This window comes from Lepisma saccharinum, chromosome 19, assembly GCF_977018435.1.
Source record: "Lepisma saccharinum chromosome 19, izLepSacc3.1, whole genome shotgun sequence".
Lineage (NCBI taxonomy): Eukaryota > Metazoa > Arthropoda > Insecta > Zygentoma > Lepismatidae > Lepisma > Lepisma saccharinum.
The window spans coordinates 65020148-65039486 of record NC_139247.1 but is presented as its reverse complement, the minus strand read 5'-3'; the positions used below and the strand labels follow the sequence as shown (position 1 = coordinate 65039486).

The 19339-nt window shown below is 37.3% G+C and overlaps 2 protein-coding genes across 2 annotated transcripts in view; one reads left to right on the top strand and one right to left on the bottom strand.

The window, feature by feature from the left end:
- Elp1 (elongator complex protein 1) overlaps positions 1-3662 on the bottom strand; it is a 67387-nt gene extending 63725 nt beyond the window's left edge. The window contains exon 1 of the mRNA XM_083140980.1: positions 3583-3662. The gene's annotated coding sequence lies outside the window, so the exon portion shown is untranslated. The remainder of the gene's footprint in view (positions 1-3582) is intronic.
- Positions 3663-5469: 1807 nt separating this feature from the next.
- Positions 5470-17530, top strand: dbe (KRR1 small subunit processome component homolog dbe). Its single transcript, XM_083141362.1, has 2 exons — positions 5470-5606; positions 16138-17530. The coding sequence occupies exon 2, from the start codon at positions 16143-16145 to the stop codon at positions 17154-17156; it is 1014 nt and encodes a 337-aa protein (XP_082997488.1). The 5' UTR covers positions 5470-5606; positions 16138-16142; the 3' UTR covers positions 17157-17530.
- The last annotated feature ends 1809 nt before the right edge of the window (positions 17531-19339 follow it).

The window sequence follows — 19339 nt, the reverse complement described above, 5'->3', positions numbered from 1 at the left end:
CAAATTAAATTTAGGGTAACGGCTTGAATAGTTTTATGATTTTTTTTCAAATTCTCCAAATGGTACTAATTTACTATTCCCCGGACAGATTTCTTCATTTTTACAGAAGAAACTACTTGGAAAGAAAGAAAGAAAGACGGTAATAAATTCCTGTAGCATTGTGTAACATCTGGAAGGTGTTTTCAGTGATGTGGGAATGTATCGTAGCAGAAATTATTTTTTTTTTGTTGAAAATTAATTCTCCAACGGACAATAGCCTTTGGTGCGTACACCTTCGTACATTATCACACGCCGTGCTTGTGTTTTTGTTGATGTTCATTGGGATGCAGTGTTTCAACCTTCTGTGTTTCCAAACAAAAATACAAACATGACGTGTCGTGGATGCGTGGTGAAATTCAGGTAAATTTTCCGTATCCTGGACATGGATTTCTTGAAATTTACAGGAGAAATTACTTACGGAACTCAGTTTCTGTAGACTTGTCAAACTTCGTGCAGGTGTTTTCTCGCATCGTTCAATGTATTTCGCCGGTAAATCATGTGTTTTTCGATATAAATGTCTGTCTGATGCACGAAAGCTCTTGACTCAATTCAGATGTTAATCTGCACATTGAGATGAACGAGTGTAGTGTCTAAACCAGCGCTGTTTTATCGAAAAATAACCTTACCGGAAAGTGTTCGTGGGGCTATGTGTGTTTATGCGATTACTTTCAAATTCGGTATACTTACTCATTTTGGTCTCCTAATCATGAATGTGCAGTTCAAGTTTGGGGCTCATTTGGGGGCAGGTGAATCCGGCCAATTTCTAACATGCGTTTAACAGGGACTCTATAGAGAAAGCCGGGTAGCTGGAGCGGAAGCGGGGCCGCGGCAGCAGTAGGTCAATTACTCCAGGGGCAGAGCCCGGAATCGATGGGAAATTTGGACTCAAAAATTTCAAATGAAAAGAATTTTTTAGTTTAAATTTCCCACCTATTTCGGGACGGATAGCCCCAAAAACCATTCACGGATAGCACCACGAAACATTACAATTTTCTTTATAGCTAAAACAATGTGAAAAAGTTAAAAATAAATTAGATCACATCAGCTCTGTTCATGGGTATTTCTTGGGTTCCAAAGGTTGAAACACTGCATAACGAATGAAAATCGACAAAACAAAAGCACGATGCGCGATTATCTAGGAAGATGTACGCACCATACAGTGTAGTACGGAAGCAAGACAATGCAAATAAAAAAGTACTTGTAATGTGAAAAATTGACATTACTTTCATGAAAAAAATGTGAATACACCTTAAAGAATGTTCCGCGAAGCAAATAGGTAAGTACGAATGTCAAAAATTGACAAAACGAAGAAGTTATAGGTGTCTGGGGAATAGTAAATTTTTACCATACTAAGTATCATACAATTTTGGCAATCATTGTCACACGATATTTGAACCTTCTTTAAAGTAAAGAGCACTGTATATTTAAAAAAACAACTTAAAAAGTACCTTATGCAAGCATGCGCGCTTCCCAGGGACAACATATTTTCTCTTAACAAGTGACTGTATCGTAGACTAGAGGAAATAATGTAGAAGTAAATGTGAACCTTAGAAGAATGCATTTAGGGACTATATTTACCCTAATGCTAAGAGAACCAAACCTGGCCTGCCTTACCTTCAAAAGCATGCATTGTACAAAATCTTGGTAACATTATCGTATGGGTGAAACGGATTCCTTCAAATTTCCTTCAAATTTACAGGAGAAAGTACTTACGGAAATCATTTTCTTGAGCGTTTTGGAAGTTCCTGAATGTAGATTTGATCCATTTTAATGTGAATGCGTTTTGTTTTCTGCGAAAATCTCTGTCCGACACGCTGTTTCTGCTCCCGCCATTTGCTTTTTGCATGAGAGTGCAATGTTCCGTGTGTTAAGATGATGCAACCCCGTAGCCAGTGTTTCAGCCTCGCCGTGTTTTCACTAGAACCACCTGTCGAGTTCGGAACAAGCCATTTTTCCCAAATGGGTGTCACTTATCGCACAACATTGTAGCAACATTGTGTTCCGACGTCACAGGAGAGAACTGTTTTTACAATTTTTCTTTGTATTTATGCTAATGGAACCTAACCTAACCTAACGTAGGCATTCCTTGTCTGACGTCAATATTCAAGGTTGCAAGATTGTTGTGCGTAAAGGAAGAGAATTAACGAATTACGAAAGAAAGATGGTTCCGACCCGAATGGGTGTCACTTATCGCACAACACTGTAGCAACATTGTGTTCTGACGTCACAGGAAAGATCTTTTCATGTTAGGCAATACAAGCTAACGCGTCTCTTAGCAAAAATAATAATTTTTCTTTGTATCTATGCTAATGGAACCTAACCCAACAGGCCTAACCTAACCACGTAGGCATTCCTCGTCTGACGTCAATATTCAAGGTTCGCCGTGTTTTCACTAGCACGAGAGCACATTGTTCCCTGGGTAAGATGATGTGAACCCCGTAGCGAGTGTCGCTTCAAAATGACGTGTAGAGGATGCGCGGTGAAGTTGTTGCCAGGTGTTGAAAATGTTGTTGATTTTGTAATTCAACACGGCATTTTGAAGGAAGGCATTCCTCGTCTGACGTCAATATTCAAGGTTGCAAGAGTGTTGTGTGTACAGGAAGAGCATTAACCAATTTCGAAAGAAAGAGGGTTCCGACCCGAATGGGTGTCACTTATCGCACAACACTCTAGCAACATTGTGTTCTGACGTCACAGGAGAGACCTTTTTTCATGTTAGGCAATACAAAGGTAACGCGTCTCTTAGCGAAAATATTATTTTTTCTTTGTATTTATGCTAATGGAACCTAACCTAACAGGCCTAACCTAACCACGTAGGCATTCCTCGTCTGACGTCAATATTCAAGGTTGCAATAGTGTTGTGCGTAAAGGAAGAGCATTAACGAATTGCGAAAGAAAGATGGTTCCGAATTGCTGTGTATGGACAATGAACGTCGTAAATCGCAAGGTTATTTTACAAGTTCTACACGTAAATGCGACGTATTAGCATAATTTCAAATAGGGGCACGAAAGTAGATATTTTCCGGTTAACGAGGTTGCACCACTGCATAAATCGACAAAACACTCTCAGAACGCCCCCTAAACCAGTATGCTATCACGGCCATAATGTGTTACAGATTCGAAACAACAAGTAACAGTAAGTACTCATAAATAGAGAAAATAAACATTATCTTAGTTAGAAATGCATTATTTCGCCTTAAGAAATGTTCCGCAACACGTTAGCAATGTAAAGAAGTCCGAAATATATGATTCGTAGGTGTTTCACCCATACGATAATAGTACCAAAATCTTAAGTAATCGATAAAATCCGCAGTATGTGTTAACAGAAGTAAATCAAAATCGAACCATGTTAAAATTGCATTCATAGCATCATGAAATCGCAATAAAACAAAAGGAACTTGGGCCAAATTTAGTTTCTCTGAACTTCCCAAATTGCATCCACACTAATTTCCAAAATTCTGAAAACTTGTTATTATCCTCTACTGTTCTAAATTAAAAAATCACAAATATTTTCCAATGATTATACATAAGGTTTAAACTTACAACATAAATTTCATCACATTTACGTTCAATTACAAAGTCTTTTCACCAACATGTGTGTTTGTATATACAGCACATACAGCATGTGTTGAAATCACAGATTACTGACACTAATTTTGTTCTTATTCTTCCACTTACAAAACATGTATATCTCCTTTCACCTTTCCTTTATCTTAATGATAAATTGAACATTTTCTTTGTAAACCCTTGCGCTATTCACCGGATGTTTACATTTTCGTTCGTGTTCGGCGTAGGCGGGGACACTACTTCCGGTTTTGAAAAAATAAAATGGATTTCAAAGGTGTAAGGGTAATGTCCCACAGAAAATGGGGACAATCCTTGCATGACTGTTGGTTTCAACACGAGGTTGGGAACAAATATTCTTTCTCGGGTATCTATGCATAGTTTTCAGACAGATCCGATACGGAAAAATCAGTGGATTCAGGAGGTAAAGCGAAAAGACTGGACACAAACACAAGGGAATAGGCTCTATAGTCGACAGACACTAATCACTGAAGCATGACTGAAGTAAATCAAATTATAATTCGAAAATTATAATTGTCTAACGCACATGTGTTGACTATATTTAAATATTGGAACAGTTTGTAATCATTCAGAATTGCAAAAATTATAATTTTAAGTTAATTTAATGTAATCAATGTAAACTTTATTAGTAAAATTTTTACTAACTTCTAAAGTCTTTTCTTGGACGACACTTACAAAAGTAAATAATAAAATACAATAACAGTGCATTTTCGTATTGTAACTGTTGTGCTGGATATGCACTCGGCTTATAGATCGAGTAGCATTAATAAATAAATAAATAATAATAAATCTTGAATAAAATTTGTTTTTTTAATTAGTGTAGTAATTATTTATTGTATAACATTTATAACAGTTGTAATTATTATTATTTCTACTATTCTACATTTATTACTGGCCTTTACCACCTAGAAAAATTTCTGACGACGCTCTTTCTAAGCCATATGATAAAATTAAAGGGACTGTGTTTGACTACAAAATGTCGAAAATCATACATTTTACTGTTGTAAGATTGAAGTATTTCAATGTTTATAGTTTATGAAAGCTTTATTTCAACCTGCAGAAGTCTTAACAAGAAACTGTTGGTTGAAGATCAACATTGTCTTGGAAAAGACTACTAATATTTTTCCGTAAATCTTCATCCAAAGGATCCGGGAAATTGCCAATCTTTTCTAGGTACCTTTGTTTCTGTATATCACTCAGAAATTTCAAGTGATCCATTTTGTGTCCGATCTTTTATAAGAAAATAAGCTCGGTGACAATCTGTATTCCACTTGTTTACATTGAAAAATTGCCCAAACCGGAAGTTTTTTCTCCGCCATCTATAATCGAATTTTCTGATTGATTATTTTTTGTTTACTCAGGAATAACCCCCATAGTCAAGTCACTACTGTTCGAAACGGAAATCATTTTGTCGAGACGGCATGGAAATTTTTAAAATCCTGAAGTTCGGGCTATGATTCGGGACGGAAAAATTTGCAAAGTCGTGAAATTTTCGGGACGAAAAATGTTCGTAATTTCCCGAAGCTCCGGGAATCTCGAACTGTACACGTAATTTTCACCTGAGGTGATTGTTTTTGCATTTCTGGAATAAGAAGTAAAAATTTCCGATAATTTACAGACACTTACAAGGCCGAAAACGTCGAGAATTAACGACTTTTTAAAATGACCATTCGTTATTTCCCGACTGTTCGGCATCCCGAAAAGTCGGGATCGGGACGCGATGCCGACTGGTCCCAGTCCCGACTTTTCGGGAACCCGCACACCCATAAATTTTACTATTTCCCCGAATAAAATTTCTGAAAACTTCGATTGGTGTTATGCAGTTGGTAAAATTGATCATAGAGATACCGAAAGTTGGCAGTAAAAGCGGTGAAGAGAGAGTAGTAGTAGGCTGTGCTGTTCTAGAATTCGAACTTTTTAGTTACACATATTCTATCGACTATTAATATTGGAACTAATGCAAATGCACATTTCCTAAGCAGGTAAAATACAACTGATTGATATTTATTATTCAAACATTTGTACGCACCAAACAGTTTATCTAGCCTCCCCGACACGAACTCAAAATTCCATTAACTAACCCCTCCTATCCTGTCTTTATTCCCAAAATTCTGCAATTTACGTATGTCGGTAAGAGTTTCATATATCGGAAACACATTAAAATCGGATATTTTGTGTTTCGCATGGTTCGTACTTACCAATTGTGGGTAACACTTTACTATACCAGAGACGGTTTTCTTCAAATTAACAGGAGAAAGTACTTACGCAAATCATTTTCTGTAGCGTTGTTGGTGTTCGGGAATGTAGTTTTGATCCATTTTAATGGGAATGCATCTGTTTTTCTATGAAAATCTATTTCAGACGTGCTATTGCTGCTGCTGCCATTTGCTTTCTGCACGAGAGCACAATACGCTCTCGTATTGTCCGTATATGCTAAATTGAACGAAAGGAGTGCTAATGGAATTTAACCTAACAGGCCTAACCTAACCTAGTAGGCATACCTCGTTCCCGTGATGGTTCGTGGGGCTATCGTGAATTTTTGGTCTAACGTCAATTGTTTTTGGGGCTACCCGTGGATTTTTGTGTGAAATAAGGAACAACAGTAAGTACTCGTTAATATAAGAAATAGAAATTATTTTCGTTAGAAATTCATTATTTCACCTAATGAAATGTTCCACAATGCAGAATGGTACGTTAGCAATGTAAAAAATTGCGAAATAAATCGTTGATAGGTGTCTCCGGTATAGTAAAGTAGTACCCCAATTGTGTATTGCGGAACATAGTTCAAGGTGCCATTATGATTTTTACACGAAAACAAACAATTTTTCACATACAGTGATTTCTTTGATTCCCGCTTCCATAACACACAATATGGCGGCCACGGTACTACTTTAATATACCGGAGACACCTATCAATGATTCATTTCGCAATTTTTTACGTTGCTAACGTACTGTTCTGCAGTGCGGAACATTTCTTTAGGTGAAATAATGAATTTCTAACGAAAATAATGTCTATTTCTTACATTAACGAGTACTTACTGTTGGTCCTTATTTCCCACAAACCATCCACGGGCAGCCCCCAAAATCATCGACGTTAGCCCAAAAATTCACGATTGCCCCACAAACCATCACGGGGACGAGGTATGCCTACTACGTTAGGTTAGGTTCCATTAGCACTTCTTTCGTTCAATTTAGCATATCCTGACAATACGAGAGCATATTGTGCTCTCGTGCAGAAAGCAAATGGCGGCTGCAATTTAGCATATCCTGACAATACGAGAGCGTATTGTGCTCTCGTGCAGAAAGCAAATGGCGGCAGCAGCAAAAGTGCATCGGAGAGAGATTTTCCTAGAAAACCACACGAATTAGCATTAAAATGGATCAAAACTACATTCCCAAACATCAACAACGCTACAGAAAATGATTTGCGTAAGTACTTTCTCCTGTAAATTTGAAGAAATCCGTCTCTGGTATAGTAAAGTTTTACCGCGGCCACATCTTGACTAGAATTTTTGGGTATGCAGTGTTTCCAACCTTCTTCACCGAAAAATACCTAGTATCTTGTTCGTCACCGGTGGAAATTGTACATTATGCATTGGTAGCTGACGGATAGTCGCACGAACCAGTCACATATAGCCCCACGAACCATTCAGGGATAGCCCCATGAACCATTTTGCATGGTATCTGACGGATAGCCCCACAAACCATTTCCGATAAGGTTAGTTTAGGCAAGCATAGTGAAAGAAAAAAAAGGGGTTGGAAACACTGACCGATGTTTACATCATGAAACGTATACTGCATCCAGTTTAGGTACGGTAGGCAAATTAAAACCATGGCAATTGTGCGTCTGTGAGATATTTCTCTTGAAAAATACATGATTTCCCATCAAATATATTCCACGATGAAAGAAAATACCTCGACGAACGTTGTAAACCTTAGAGAAACTCATTTCCGTAAGTAGTTTCGGTATAAATTGACAATACCGGAAGTATATCGGATTACTTTCAAATTCGGCATACTCACTAATTTTGGCCTTGTAATCACGAATCTGCAGTTATAAACTGGCGGTCACATCTAGAAATTGCAAAATAACCTTGTCAGTTACCGCTATGATTCCCCATACACTAACATGGAAATGATATGAAGACGTCTTCCTTTCCGCACGACGGTCTTGGTATCAACGTTGCTCAAGTGTTGTGCAATAAGTGAGTGTGTTGATTGCATGTGAGAAAATTGCATCTTGAATAAAGGTGGAAAACATGTTTGCCCCACGAACCATTCACGGTAAGGCTAGGTTAGGTTAGGCAAGCATAGTTAAAATTAAGGGTCATCATAAACATAGTTTTTAAATGCTAATCATTGCAAAAAAAAAATAGTTGTTTTCTTCATAAATCAAGGGTGTTTACTCCGTTCACGGACCAACTTTTTTCAACTTATTTTGCAATTTCTAGACGTGACCGCCAAATTTTAACTGCAGATTAGTGATTATGAGGCCAAAAGTGAGTATGCCGAATTTGAAAGCAATCGGAGATACTTCCGGTGTTGTACATTTGCTCCGTAGTTTCTTCTGTAAAAATGAAGAAATGTGGTTTCCGATATACGAAACTGTTACTATAGTCACCAAACGTATGCAGCATCCGGTTCACGTAGCGAATGCAATGGCACTTGTGTGTTGGTGAGATATTTCTCTTGAAAAATTCATGATTTCCCGGTCAAATAGATTCCACGATGAAAGAAAATACCTCGACGAACGATGAAAACCTTAGAGAAACTCATTTCCGTAAGTAGTTTCTTCTGTAAAAATGAAGAAATGTGTCTCCGATATATGAAACTGTTACTGTTATGTTAATAAAACTGGTACCAATATAGCCTATCTATGTAGTATAAACATATTAACATAACTATAGTAGTTTTGTATGTGTTTTTCATATAACCTAATAGTATGATATGATTATCAATGTTTGAATGTGTTATGCGAACACATAATAATAATAACCGGTGGCTCTACAGCCCTTAACTCCCGACTGCCAGTCTCCCTCCAACAATCCTTCTTAGAGGTGTGGAGATCTTCAACCAGTAATGGGGTGACGTGGGGTCAGCATGTCAAAACCCCAGCCTTTGTAGGAGGTTTCCGAGACCAGGTTGCGCTACTCACTCATAGCTCCACAATTTCCTCACGATGGTGGGTTGCCACCGGTCCTCTACACAGGCTGAGAACCCAGGTGGAGTCAAACCCATGCCGTCCTGCAGTCGGAGTCCAAAGCACAGCGCCTTAAACTGCACGGCCATGGAGGAGAACATACGTACACATACATGAAGCAATAAAGAAAATACTGCTCTACCTTTTGCAAATCTAGTATGAAATCTCTTTACATTAAATTTTGTGTTCAGTAAAATATATTTGGGCTTTCCAGTACATCATGTATAATTTGGTTTAATGGCCACTAAACCTGGTCACGGAGCAACTAGTGATGTATTTTGCCTGCTTGTTGTAGTGGTTCTCAACCTTTGTGAGACCGCAACCCAGTAAATTTATTTCTTACAAGTCTATGCTCTGATCTCAACAATTTCACTCATAAATAAATTTCTGATCTTTAAAGTTTATATGAAAATTAATATTAATATATCAAGCAAGGCATAATCATAGTTCAATTGTGCGTAGACTTACACTTGTTTAGATTTTCTTCTTATAAAAACAATCTTCTTTCTTGGTCCACCCCACAGTGTACTTCCTTCCATTTTCTCCCCTCTTTAATATAATTTTGCTTTTTAGAAATAATATAACAAAATCAGAATAAAATTCACAAGATGATTCCAACAGAGCAAAATAGGAGTTAAGCAACTTCAGAAATGACATAAAACTGCAATGATACTGAAAATGATTAGTGAGGAAAATGTAAACAAAGTTTTCTGGCAACATTCAGAGATACAGCCCACTATTGTGTTTAGCATTGTCTTCAGTTCTGTCCCCAGCTGTGGTTCTGTAGAAAAGTTTGAGTAAGGAGAACTTTTTTTGTCAATGCTTATTAGGTGTCTTAGGAAGTATTTTTGACTTGAATGAACATCCTCCACCCAGTACATTTTCCTGCTATGAGGTCATAAATGGCAGTCACTCGATCGCAAAACTGTCCATATTTCTGTTAATTGACCGATTTTGATGGAAGTTGAGTCAGTATGTTGCAATTTCTATTCAGAATGTGAATGACAATGTCTTCGTTTTCTCAGTTTTCATTCCCACAAAAAAATATCTACATATTTTCACAATGTATATTGCAATAAATTCAATATTGCTGTTGGAGGCAGGGTTGCCCCAGGCAGAGGCATTTCCTGAACGCATCTGTCAATTGTGGGAAAAAAGGACATCTTGCTCTGCGACGACATTAATGAGCATTTCTACATTCTAATTTCTTCATATCTACCTGTTGGTGATTGGGCTATGGGGTTGAAATTAAACACCCACTCTTAGGCCTTTAGAATCGGTTTGGTTGGGGGGGGGGGGATACTGTTTGTATTAAGACAAGGTTAATCAAGCAGACAAACTACTAAGAATAAGGTTCAGTACACTAACATGGCAGTGAGCCTGAGCAGTTTTGTATGTTTTATGTTAGCAAACATGAAAGTGAGCCTAAGTACCTAAAGTAAACATATATTGCTTAAGTATGTCTGTATTATATTGTTCTGCAAATTTTGTCTAACCATAATAATTTGAGTAAATAATTCAGCTGAAAGGGGGGGGGCGAATGTTCTACCCTTTTGGGGGGGAGTGGGTTATAGGCCTTGAAGTGGATGGGCACCCCCAGGTTGGAGTCAATAACTTCTTGAGTTTTTGTTTTAAGTCTGCTTTAGGCTGGACTAGAAATACAGTTTAAAGTAGGATCCAACCACTATGTATGTGCCTCCACCATGTATTGAACCCATGACATTTTGATTAGAGGGTGACCGTGGGAGGTAATGATCATAATGCAATTATGCTATGAATAAAGTGGGTTTATGCTACCATTAAAATGAATATTTGGTATCAATTTGTTATATCGGAGACACTTTAAAATCAGATATTTTGTTTTTCGGTATGGTTTGTACTTACCAATTGTGTATTGCGGAACATATTTGAAGGTGCCATTAAGGTTTTCACACGATTAGAAACACTTTTTACACTAATATAAGCCATTTCTCAAAGTGTTACATGGTGTGTCATGGTGCGAGCCCCACAAACCATTCATGGATAGCCCCACGGACCATTCACAGAAGGTTAGGTTAGCAAACATAGTTAAAAAACGGCATGGTTAAGTTTCAGCTTAAATTGAAGCAACGGGAATTGATTTCCGGCTGAAATAGATTTAAAGATGAAAGAATATACCTTGAAGAACTTCGACAATGCTACAGAAACTGATTTCCGTAAGTAGTTTCTCTGCAAATTTGAAGAAAAGTGTCTCCGATATATCGAACTGTTACCGAATATTTCTAAGGGTGATTGTATTGCAAAATTTGATATGGATTTTTACAAGCTGAATACGTTACCTTGACACTGCCACTAGTGCAAAACAAGCAGCAGGTTAAATTATGATCCAGCAGCACAATCTACCTAGTAGATTCTATCAGATTTTAAACAATTTCACGCCCCATCAAAGTTATTGGGATATTTCTTTAAGTGCTTTTCTGGAACTAATCCATCTTCTATCAGTTGAAAACCAATTTTACAGGAATCTATGCGAATAACTGCACCATCGTACAGTGGTGCTGAAGAGGTTTATATTTTATGTTGCCAGTGTTCAAGTCTGTTTATTACAAATAATATTGGCATGTTCACCGTTACTTTTGTGACCGCGAGAGACAATTTTTCACTTGAAGTATAAAATTTATTGTTTAAATACTGTAGGACTTGAATAAATTTTATATGGCCTATCCTTACTCAGCATAGTTTTTTACTATAAGATCAAACCTTTACATTAAAAAAAAAAAACACACACACACACTTAATACGAGGCTCATTTGGAATGTAACCACCATTTGGGTATAAAAAACCCACATAGATGCAACAAATTTTTACTTTACATCTGAAAGGTACAGCTGTCCTCTATTTTTCAACATAGTCGCCATGTAAATGCAAGCATTTGTCATATCGTTTCACTAACTTACCAATCCCTTCTGCATAAAACTCAGCCGCCTGGGAATTCAACCAACCTGTCACAGCATTTTGAAGATCGTCAGCGAAGTGCTGTGCCCCAAGCCACTTCTTCATGTGAGTGAACAGATGAAAATCAGAAGGATCCAAGTCCAGGATGTATGGGGGATGATCAAAAACGTCCCATTTGAATTGGTGCAAATGGTCTTGTGTTCGCCGAGCAGTGTGAAGGTGAGCGTTGTCATGCACGAACACAACCCTAAATGTCAGCAGACCACGATGTTTCTTCTGGATGGCTCTTCTCAGTTTCTGCAAAGTGTTACAGTAAACTTAAGAAGTGATTGTCGTACCACGTTCCATGAATTTTTATCCAAAGAAATCTTATCACTCCGCGTATCTCGCATTTGGCAGGGTTTTTGATAGCAGCACACATTTTGTGACATTATAACCAGCACATGCACGTAGCTCTCACTAGCACAGCTGGAAGCTTACTGAATCACAGATTGTGTGACGTAACAACAGTTGTGCTCTGCCCACTACTACTAGCGCCATGCCACAACGGCGGTTACTTTCCAAATGACCCTCGTAATTAGTTGTAATGTTATTTTTTTTTTAAATATTCTGTTTGTGACTAGACACACTCTCAACTTGAATATCAAATTATGAATACAAATATTGTGAATTTTATGGTGATAATTTCATTGATATTATTATGCAAGAGTGGGAGATAAGAAGGATAATCTATAAAATTAAAAATATGAGCAAGAGGACGAATGAAAAAGAGAAATATGTAAGAAGACAAGACCTTGGTGTTAAAGTGGATGCCAGGGGTCCTGGGGTTGAATCCCGGCCTGGGCATGGAGTGTCCATTCATGAATTTAATATTATCATCACTCATATTCATTGATGCAATTAACCAAAAATGAGAGGAAGGCGACACTAAATAATAAAAATCAAATCAAGAAGAAAACAGATTAAAGAGAATTTTGTAATATTTAAGCAGCATTACTATTCCTTTGCCAAAAAGGGGGGGGGGGGGTTTGCACTTAACCCTGTGCTCTTTTAGTTCTAGCTGCAATTCCCCCCCCCCCTCCCGGTACACATCCACATCCATGAATGTCCTGCTTTTCATTTTAAAAAAATCTGGTCACCCTAACGTAGGTGAAACACTTGACTCACTTGTTTTTTGTTTTTCATTATTTGTACGTATAAAAATACACTGGATAAGGGGGAGGAACAATAGTCGCTACTTGTGTCAGTTGCAGTTCATGCACACATTTGTGTCACCATAGAGTAAGTAGTAACATATTTTGAGCATCATAGTGTTCTACACAAACCTGCAATCTTTATCATGTTGTTGCTGAGTGATATTTGATATTTTAGTGACAACAGTTAGACATCTATAACTGCTACAGTATGCAACATTGATGCAAGTTTGTGGTACCAATATGTTCATGTTAAACCAAGTTTGGGAATATTTAATCATTCAGCACATGGTCCATTTAAAATTTATTAACTGTTCTGAAGTATGCTTTACATTGTGCTCTTGCTGAAACAGAACATGAATATCCTGCTTTGCTCTCAAAACTATTTCCTTTAAGGATTTTTATTTTGCAGCATCTGGGAGGGACTCCTAGATTATCACTAAGTTGTTAATACCAAAATTATTACTTATCTTTGTTAAGTTGTACTTCTTAGTGCATGAACAACAAACAGTTGCATCTAAAACAAATTAACTGACAACTAGCAGAAACAAAAATTAAAAAGAAGGCATGTTTTTCTTGTGACACTGCATTTGTGTAACTCTTGTGACACTTTTCATTTTGCTATAATTGTGTTCCTGGTCAAACAACATTGTAAAATGTTGCTAGGGACACCTAAGAGATTTGATATTCTCATTTGTACATATGAAGGATTATTTTTTTTAGTGTTTTTGTTACTCTTGTGGTGAAGGCTATTTTTAACTATTATTTTTAGCAGATTGGTATAATATTATTGTTTCTATGAAAATTCATCTTTTCTGAGTAATATATTATAAACTAGGCCAAGTTTTACTTTAAAATTAAGTACTGATTGATTTGAATTTAATTTGGTTTATTTACAAGGTTGTCAGTAAGTAGATCACAAACATTTATTAAAAAAATTCTGAGTGAGATACTGACTTGAAAAGCATTTTTATTTTTTAACATGATTACACTTATCCCATCGCTTTGTCAGTGACCCAAAATTTGCTCATAAAAATCTTTGGGCTGCTATCCCAGCCACAGTCGCAACTGATCTTCAACATCATCATCATCTGCAAAACGTTTACCATCCGTGCAAGAATTTATCGACCCAATTATGCACCGCTTTACGTGACAAATACTTCTCACTGTAAGCACGAAACATTTCCTTCTGAATATCCTTTGCAGGAAGTCTTTTTACCCACATAAAACACACAACAGCATGTTGGTTTTCTAACGTACACTCCTCGAACATGGTCGCCATTTTTAAATGGAACTGCCCATGCGTGTGTGTGCTATCTAGCGACTACCAACTGAATATCATCAAACTGGATTGTGGTGCCACCTAATGACACTTTTAGAAAGTACTCACTTCTATTTTCAGCTATCCTACATCAGTTTGTGTTCTATTTACTGACTCCTCCTCACTTCGCTTTCTGCCACTTGTGGATAATCGTAAAAATGAGAATGAGTGATGATGTGATGAAATTGATGAAGGGACATTCACAAATAAAACCCATGGTCAGACTGGGTTTCAAATTCAGGATCCCTAGGTAAGTAACATGATGTGTTAACCGCTCCACCACAGAGGCCACTTCAATAAATACTGAACTGTGCAAATACATTAATACAAGAACTAGAATATATGTCAAGTTTCAGAACATTGTGTGTAATTTCTATGCTACTGCTTATACTCACGAAATAATTTGTTGCGATGATTTATCTGAGGTTAACATGTTGGGGCGAGGTGTAGAAATTGTTCATTAACGTGTAGAAGTTGTAAAATAAGCTTTTCTATTCTCGCAATGATTCTCTGTATACAAGTATGGGAACCATATTTGTTGATATGAACAATTGATGTCTGCAATTAGTTACACTGTCTAGTGTTGCTACACTGTTGATTTCATACTTGGAGAGCATGGATCATGTAAGAATGGCGGAAAAGAACAGTAAAAGAGTTGTTGATTACAGTCAAGTTTGGCAACAATGCATCAATCGTAAAATTACAGGATACAAAAATGGCATCTTTGATGAAGAACATTTGCCATTAAAGTTTTACGCAAATAAGATTTTTGTATCGGTTCGTTATCACAATTAGCGCAAAACCATTCACGGATAGCCCCACTGACCATTCTCGGTAAGGTTAGGTTAGGTTAAGCAAACGTAGTTAAAATTTGGGGTCTTAAAACCATGCACAGGTAGTCTCACAAACCATTGACGGATAGCCCCACGAACCATTCACGGTAAGGTTAGGTTAGGCAAGCATAGTTAAAATTTGGGGTCGTAGTAATGTCAAGAATATATATTTCATTCCTTAAGTATTCGAAACTCAAAATCTTGCGATAAGTAATGACCAATCAAGCATTGTCGATTGTGATCACGGACCCCCTTATTTTGCAATTTCTACACGTGACCCCCAAATTTTAACTTCAAATTCGTGATTAGGAGGCCTCAATTAGTGAGTATGCGAAATATTACAAAAATCGGGGAGGGATCCGGTATTGTAAATTTGCTCCTTTTAATAGATTTTCATTTTTATACCCCCAAAAGTTTCATTCTTCATGGATAATGTATCTTTGACATTTCATATAAGGACGTAACCAAAAATAAAGTTTTCAGTTTTGTGTACATAAACTCCTCTGAAGAGCTCTATTTGCAGATAGATCGATATATCCGACATATCTCCACGTCTAAATTTTAACAGTAAGGTGGAGTCACGTATCTACAATTTACTGACTCTTTATAAGAGTCAGGCATATTTCTATACTCTGTCCTGGGAACCTCCGGAGCGAGGGAACAAATGCAAGTCTCTGCACAAGTGACTCAAGAATTAAAAGATATACTGTGTTGGTAGATATGTGGGGAAAGATTATGTTTTGTTATTGTTTTTATGTCTCTTGTGGAGTTTTTGTAACATGGTGTTGTAAGTTACCATTTTGCCAAATCAACTTGAGAGGGAACGGGTAAAAGCGGCTGCGGTTTGCAACCTTTGCAGCAGCATGTACTGCTCTCTTCCACCCATTTGCTTCTTCTGGTCTTGCTCCAGAAATTCCCAGGATAAAGTACAAGAATACATTATTTCCTCTCTCTTGTAAATTTGATAAATTGGAGTTACTTTTTACAGCCTCAATGTAACAGCTAAATCATTGTCAATATTTCTCATTGCAGGAAAGATGAGCGACTCTGAAAACGAAAAGGATCAAGAAGTCACAGGACCTGTACATAATGCATGGAAGTTGAAGATCCCAGAGTTCAAGAAGGAAGACAACCCACATGGACTTCTCGAAGAGAGTTCTTTTGCCACACTGTTCCCAAAATATAGAGAGCAGTACCTTCGAGAATGCTGGCCTTTGGTTCAGAAATCCTTGCGTGAATACAACCTTAAGGCCGAATTGGATGTAATCGAGGGTAGAATGACGGTGTTGACTACTCGTAAAACATGGGATCCATACATTATCATAAAGGCAAGGGACATGATTAAACTTTTGTCTCGCAGTGTTCCGTATGAGCAGGCTGTTCGCGTTCTGCAGGATGACATAGGGTCCGATATAATAAACATCAGTTCGCTTGTTCGTAATAGGGAAAAGTTTATTAAGAGAAGACAGAGGCTAATTGGTCCAAACGGGTGTACTTTGAAGTCAATTGAGCTGTTAACGAATTGTTACATGCTAGTGCAAGGCACTACTGTTGCGGCATTGGGGCCGTACAAAGGATTGCAGCATGTAAGGAAGATCGTCGAAGATACCATGCATAATATTCACCCAATCTACAACATCAAGGCGATGATGATCAAGCGTGAGCTCTGCAAAGATACGAAGTTGGAAAATGAAAACTGGGAGAGGTTCCTGCCGAAATTTAAGAACAAGAACATAAGTAAGAGAAAGCAGCCGAAGAAGAAGAAGATGAAGAAGGACTACACGCCGTTCCCTCCACCCCAGCTGGAGAGTAAACTGGATAGGGAGTTGGCAACCGGTGAGTATTTCCTCACGGAATCTCAAAAGAAAGCAAAGCGGAGGCACGAGAAACATGCAGAGGCTGGAAAGATGCGTGAAGAAAGAAGGAAGAAGATGTTTGTGCCACCCGAAGAACCAAAATACAAGAGTCAAACTGCAACAAGTAGCGAGAATATTGATATAGCTGCTTTCAAAGCAAAAATTAAGAAATCTCAGAAAAAGAGAAGGACTTAATTTGTTTTGTGAATATGTCCTTTATGCAAGTGCACAAGGGAAAGTTCCAACATATAAATAAAAAAATTGTTTGTAATCAATAAAGTACGTATGTTTTCCAAAATGGATTATTTTCATTTCGAAGTTAATGCAGTTGATGTATTGAGTTCATGATGCCAGGGATGGTGTTTTAAACTTGATGGCCAAGCATTGTCACAGAATACCAAACACACAGGTTCAATATCTGGCTGAGCCTCATATTCACATTACTAGTCAATAAATCTGTAAAATGTGCTGTTTTATTCCTGATTTGTTCTTGACACAAGGAAACAAAAATAATCTGAGGAAGATCCTGATGGAGGGTTGAAACATCATGCTCTTAAGTGTTGTTTTTTTTTTTAAAAAATTAAATATAGAACTGCCTTGGTCAGCATAAGTAGTTTTTTCTGTCGTGAAATCAAGGCTTAATGATGTTATAATTGTACATTCATGGCTGAGCAGGGTTTGAATCTGGGATTGATTAAGCTGTGTATAAGCATGTATGTGATTTAATTTGTTTAACATTTTGTATTTTGTATGAACATGTACCAACAAGAATACTTCTGTTATTTATTACCATTATTATTTGGGCTGAGCCAATAATCAGCATCGGCCGATACTAGTGGTGTCGGTATCAGAAAGTATCGGTTTGAATTTGTATACCTATACCAGCTGATACTTTTCCAGAATGTTAGGCTTTCACGGGGTCTGCAGAAATGCAGCGTCACATTTTTGTGGAGTGTAATTATTAGGGAAAGGAACTTTAGGTAAATAAATGTTTTTTTCTGCGATAAGATAGAGGCCCTCATTTTTGCCAAAATTCTGATCATAGCCTTATATGTCAACACAGCAAATTTTATTTTACATAAAAACACATATTTTCCAGTTTTCCGTATGTAAATACATATTTTGCGAATTTTCATTTTAAATACATAAAATCGCTCATTGACTTCATCTACCTCGAAATCCTCGAAGGAAAAATGTTTATTCTCCACACCTCTTTCATATCGAGAGTGCTAGGTTTGTTTTGTCTTTGAACACCCTCGCTGGCAGACTTCTGGCACCTCGCCTACGATCCTATTGGGAGAAAATAGCTGTAAGTAGCTGGGGCTGGCTACATGTAACGATAGCAAGGCTTTTTAATGAAGCAATGCAGCTATTGTGGCTAGAAGGCATAAAATTTGACAATGTTCTTCTCTTGACAGATGCTGCAGCTTACATGCAGTGGTCTTGCCATTAGCTACCCCAAAATGGTGCACATTACATGTGTGGCGCATGCATTGCATAGAATATGTGAAAAGATAAGAGCTCTTTATCCCGATGTTGATAAACTGGTTTCAAATGGGAAGAAAGATTTTATCAAGTCGCCTAGAAGAATAGACATTTTTAAACAAAAATGTCCTGAGGTTCCCCTTTCCCCTACACCTGTACTTACGCGATGCAGATGTTATGCCCAGAACTTTGAAAAAAATTGTATCTGTTGTAAATGATCTCAACAAAGAAGAATTCTGCAAGAACTGTTGATGGAGCCCTCCTTAAAAGTCGAATTGGCATACATTTCAACAAACCTGTCCATTCTCTCTAATTCCATATGAAAGCTTGAATCGTCCGCGAACACTTTGGCAGCTTCCATTGGTGAAGTCCGTATAGTAGAAACGAAACAGAAAGAACTCACTGGATCTAAATGTCTAAATGTACAGAATTTTTGGGGAAAAACCAAGGTTTTCAAACATTGTGCCAAATTGCATGTGTTTTGGAAGGAGGTGAAGTAGAGGAAGAGGAAGCTTTGTAAAACTTCGGCGTTAGTGACATTTCGTGCTTCAAATATGCAAGAATTGTTTCTTGTGACGTGGAGCGATCTTTCTCACAATATAAGACGCTTTTTAGAGATAATCGTCACAGATTTACAATGATCCACTGCAACTCTTCCAAAAAATAGCTCGCTAAGAGGTAATCATTTAGAAACTAATTTCAGGTGTTTAAAATGCATGTTATAGTTTGTTTTTGTTACCAAATGTTTTTATTTTTGTCACATATTTTCCTGTTTTTATCACATATTTTCAACATTTATGACACATAAAAAATAAATATTTCTGAGTTTTTTAGCACATAAAGTTCCGTTCCCTAGTAATTATCCTGGAAATTATGCAATTCAAACTTCCTTG

Bases quoted from the DNA above. Each gene is read 5' to 3' on its own strand.
- dbe (XM_083141362.1), top strand. From the start codon at position 16,143: ATGAGCGACTCTGAAAACGAAAAGGATCAAGAAGTCACAGGACCTGTA.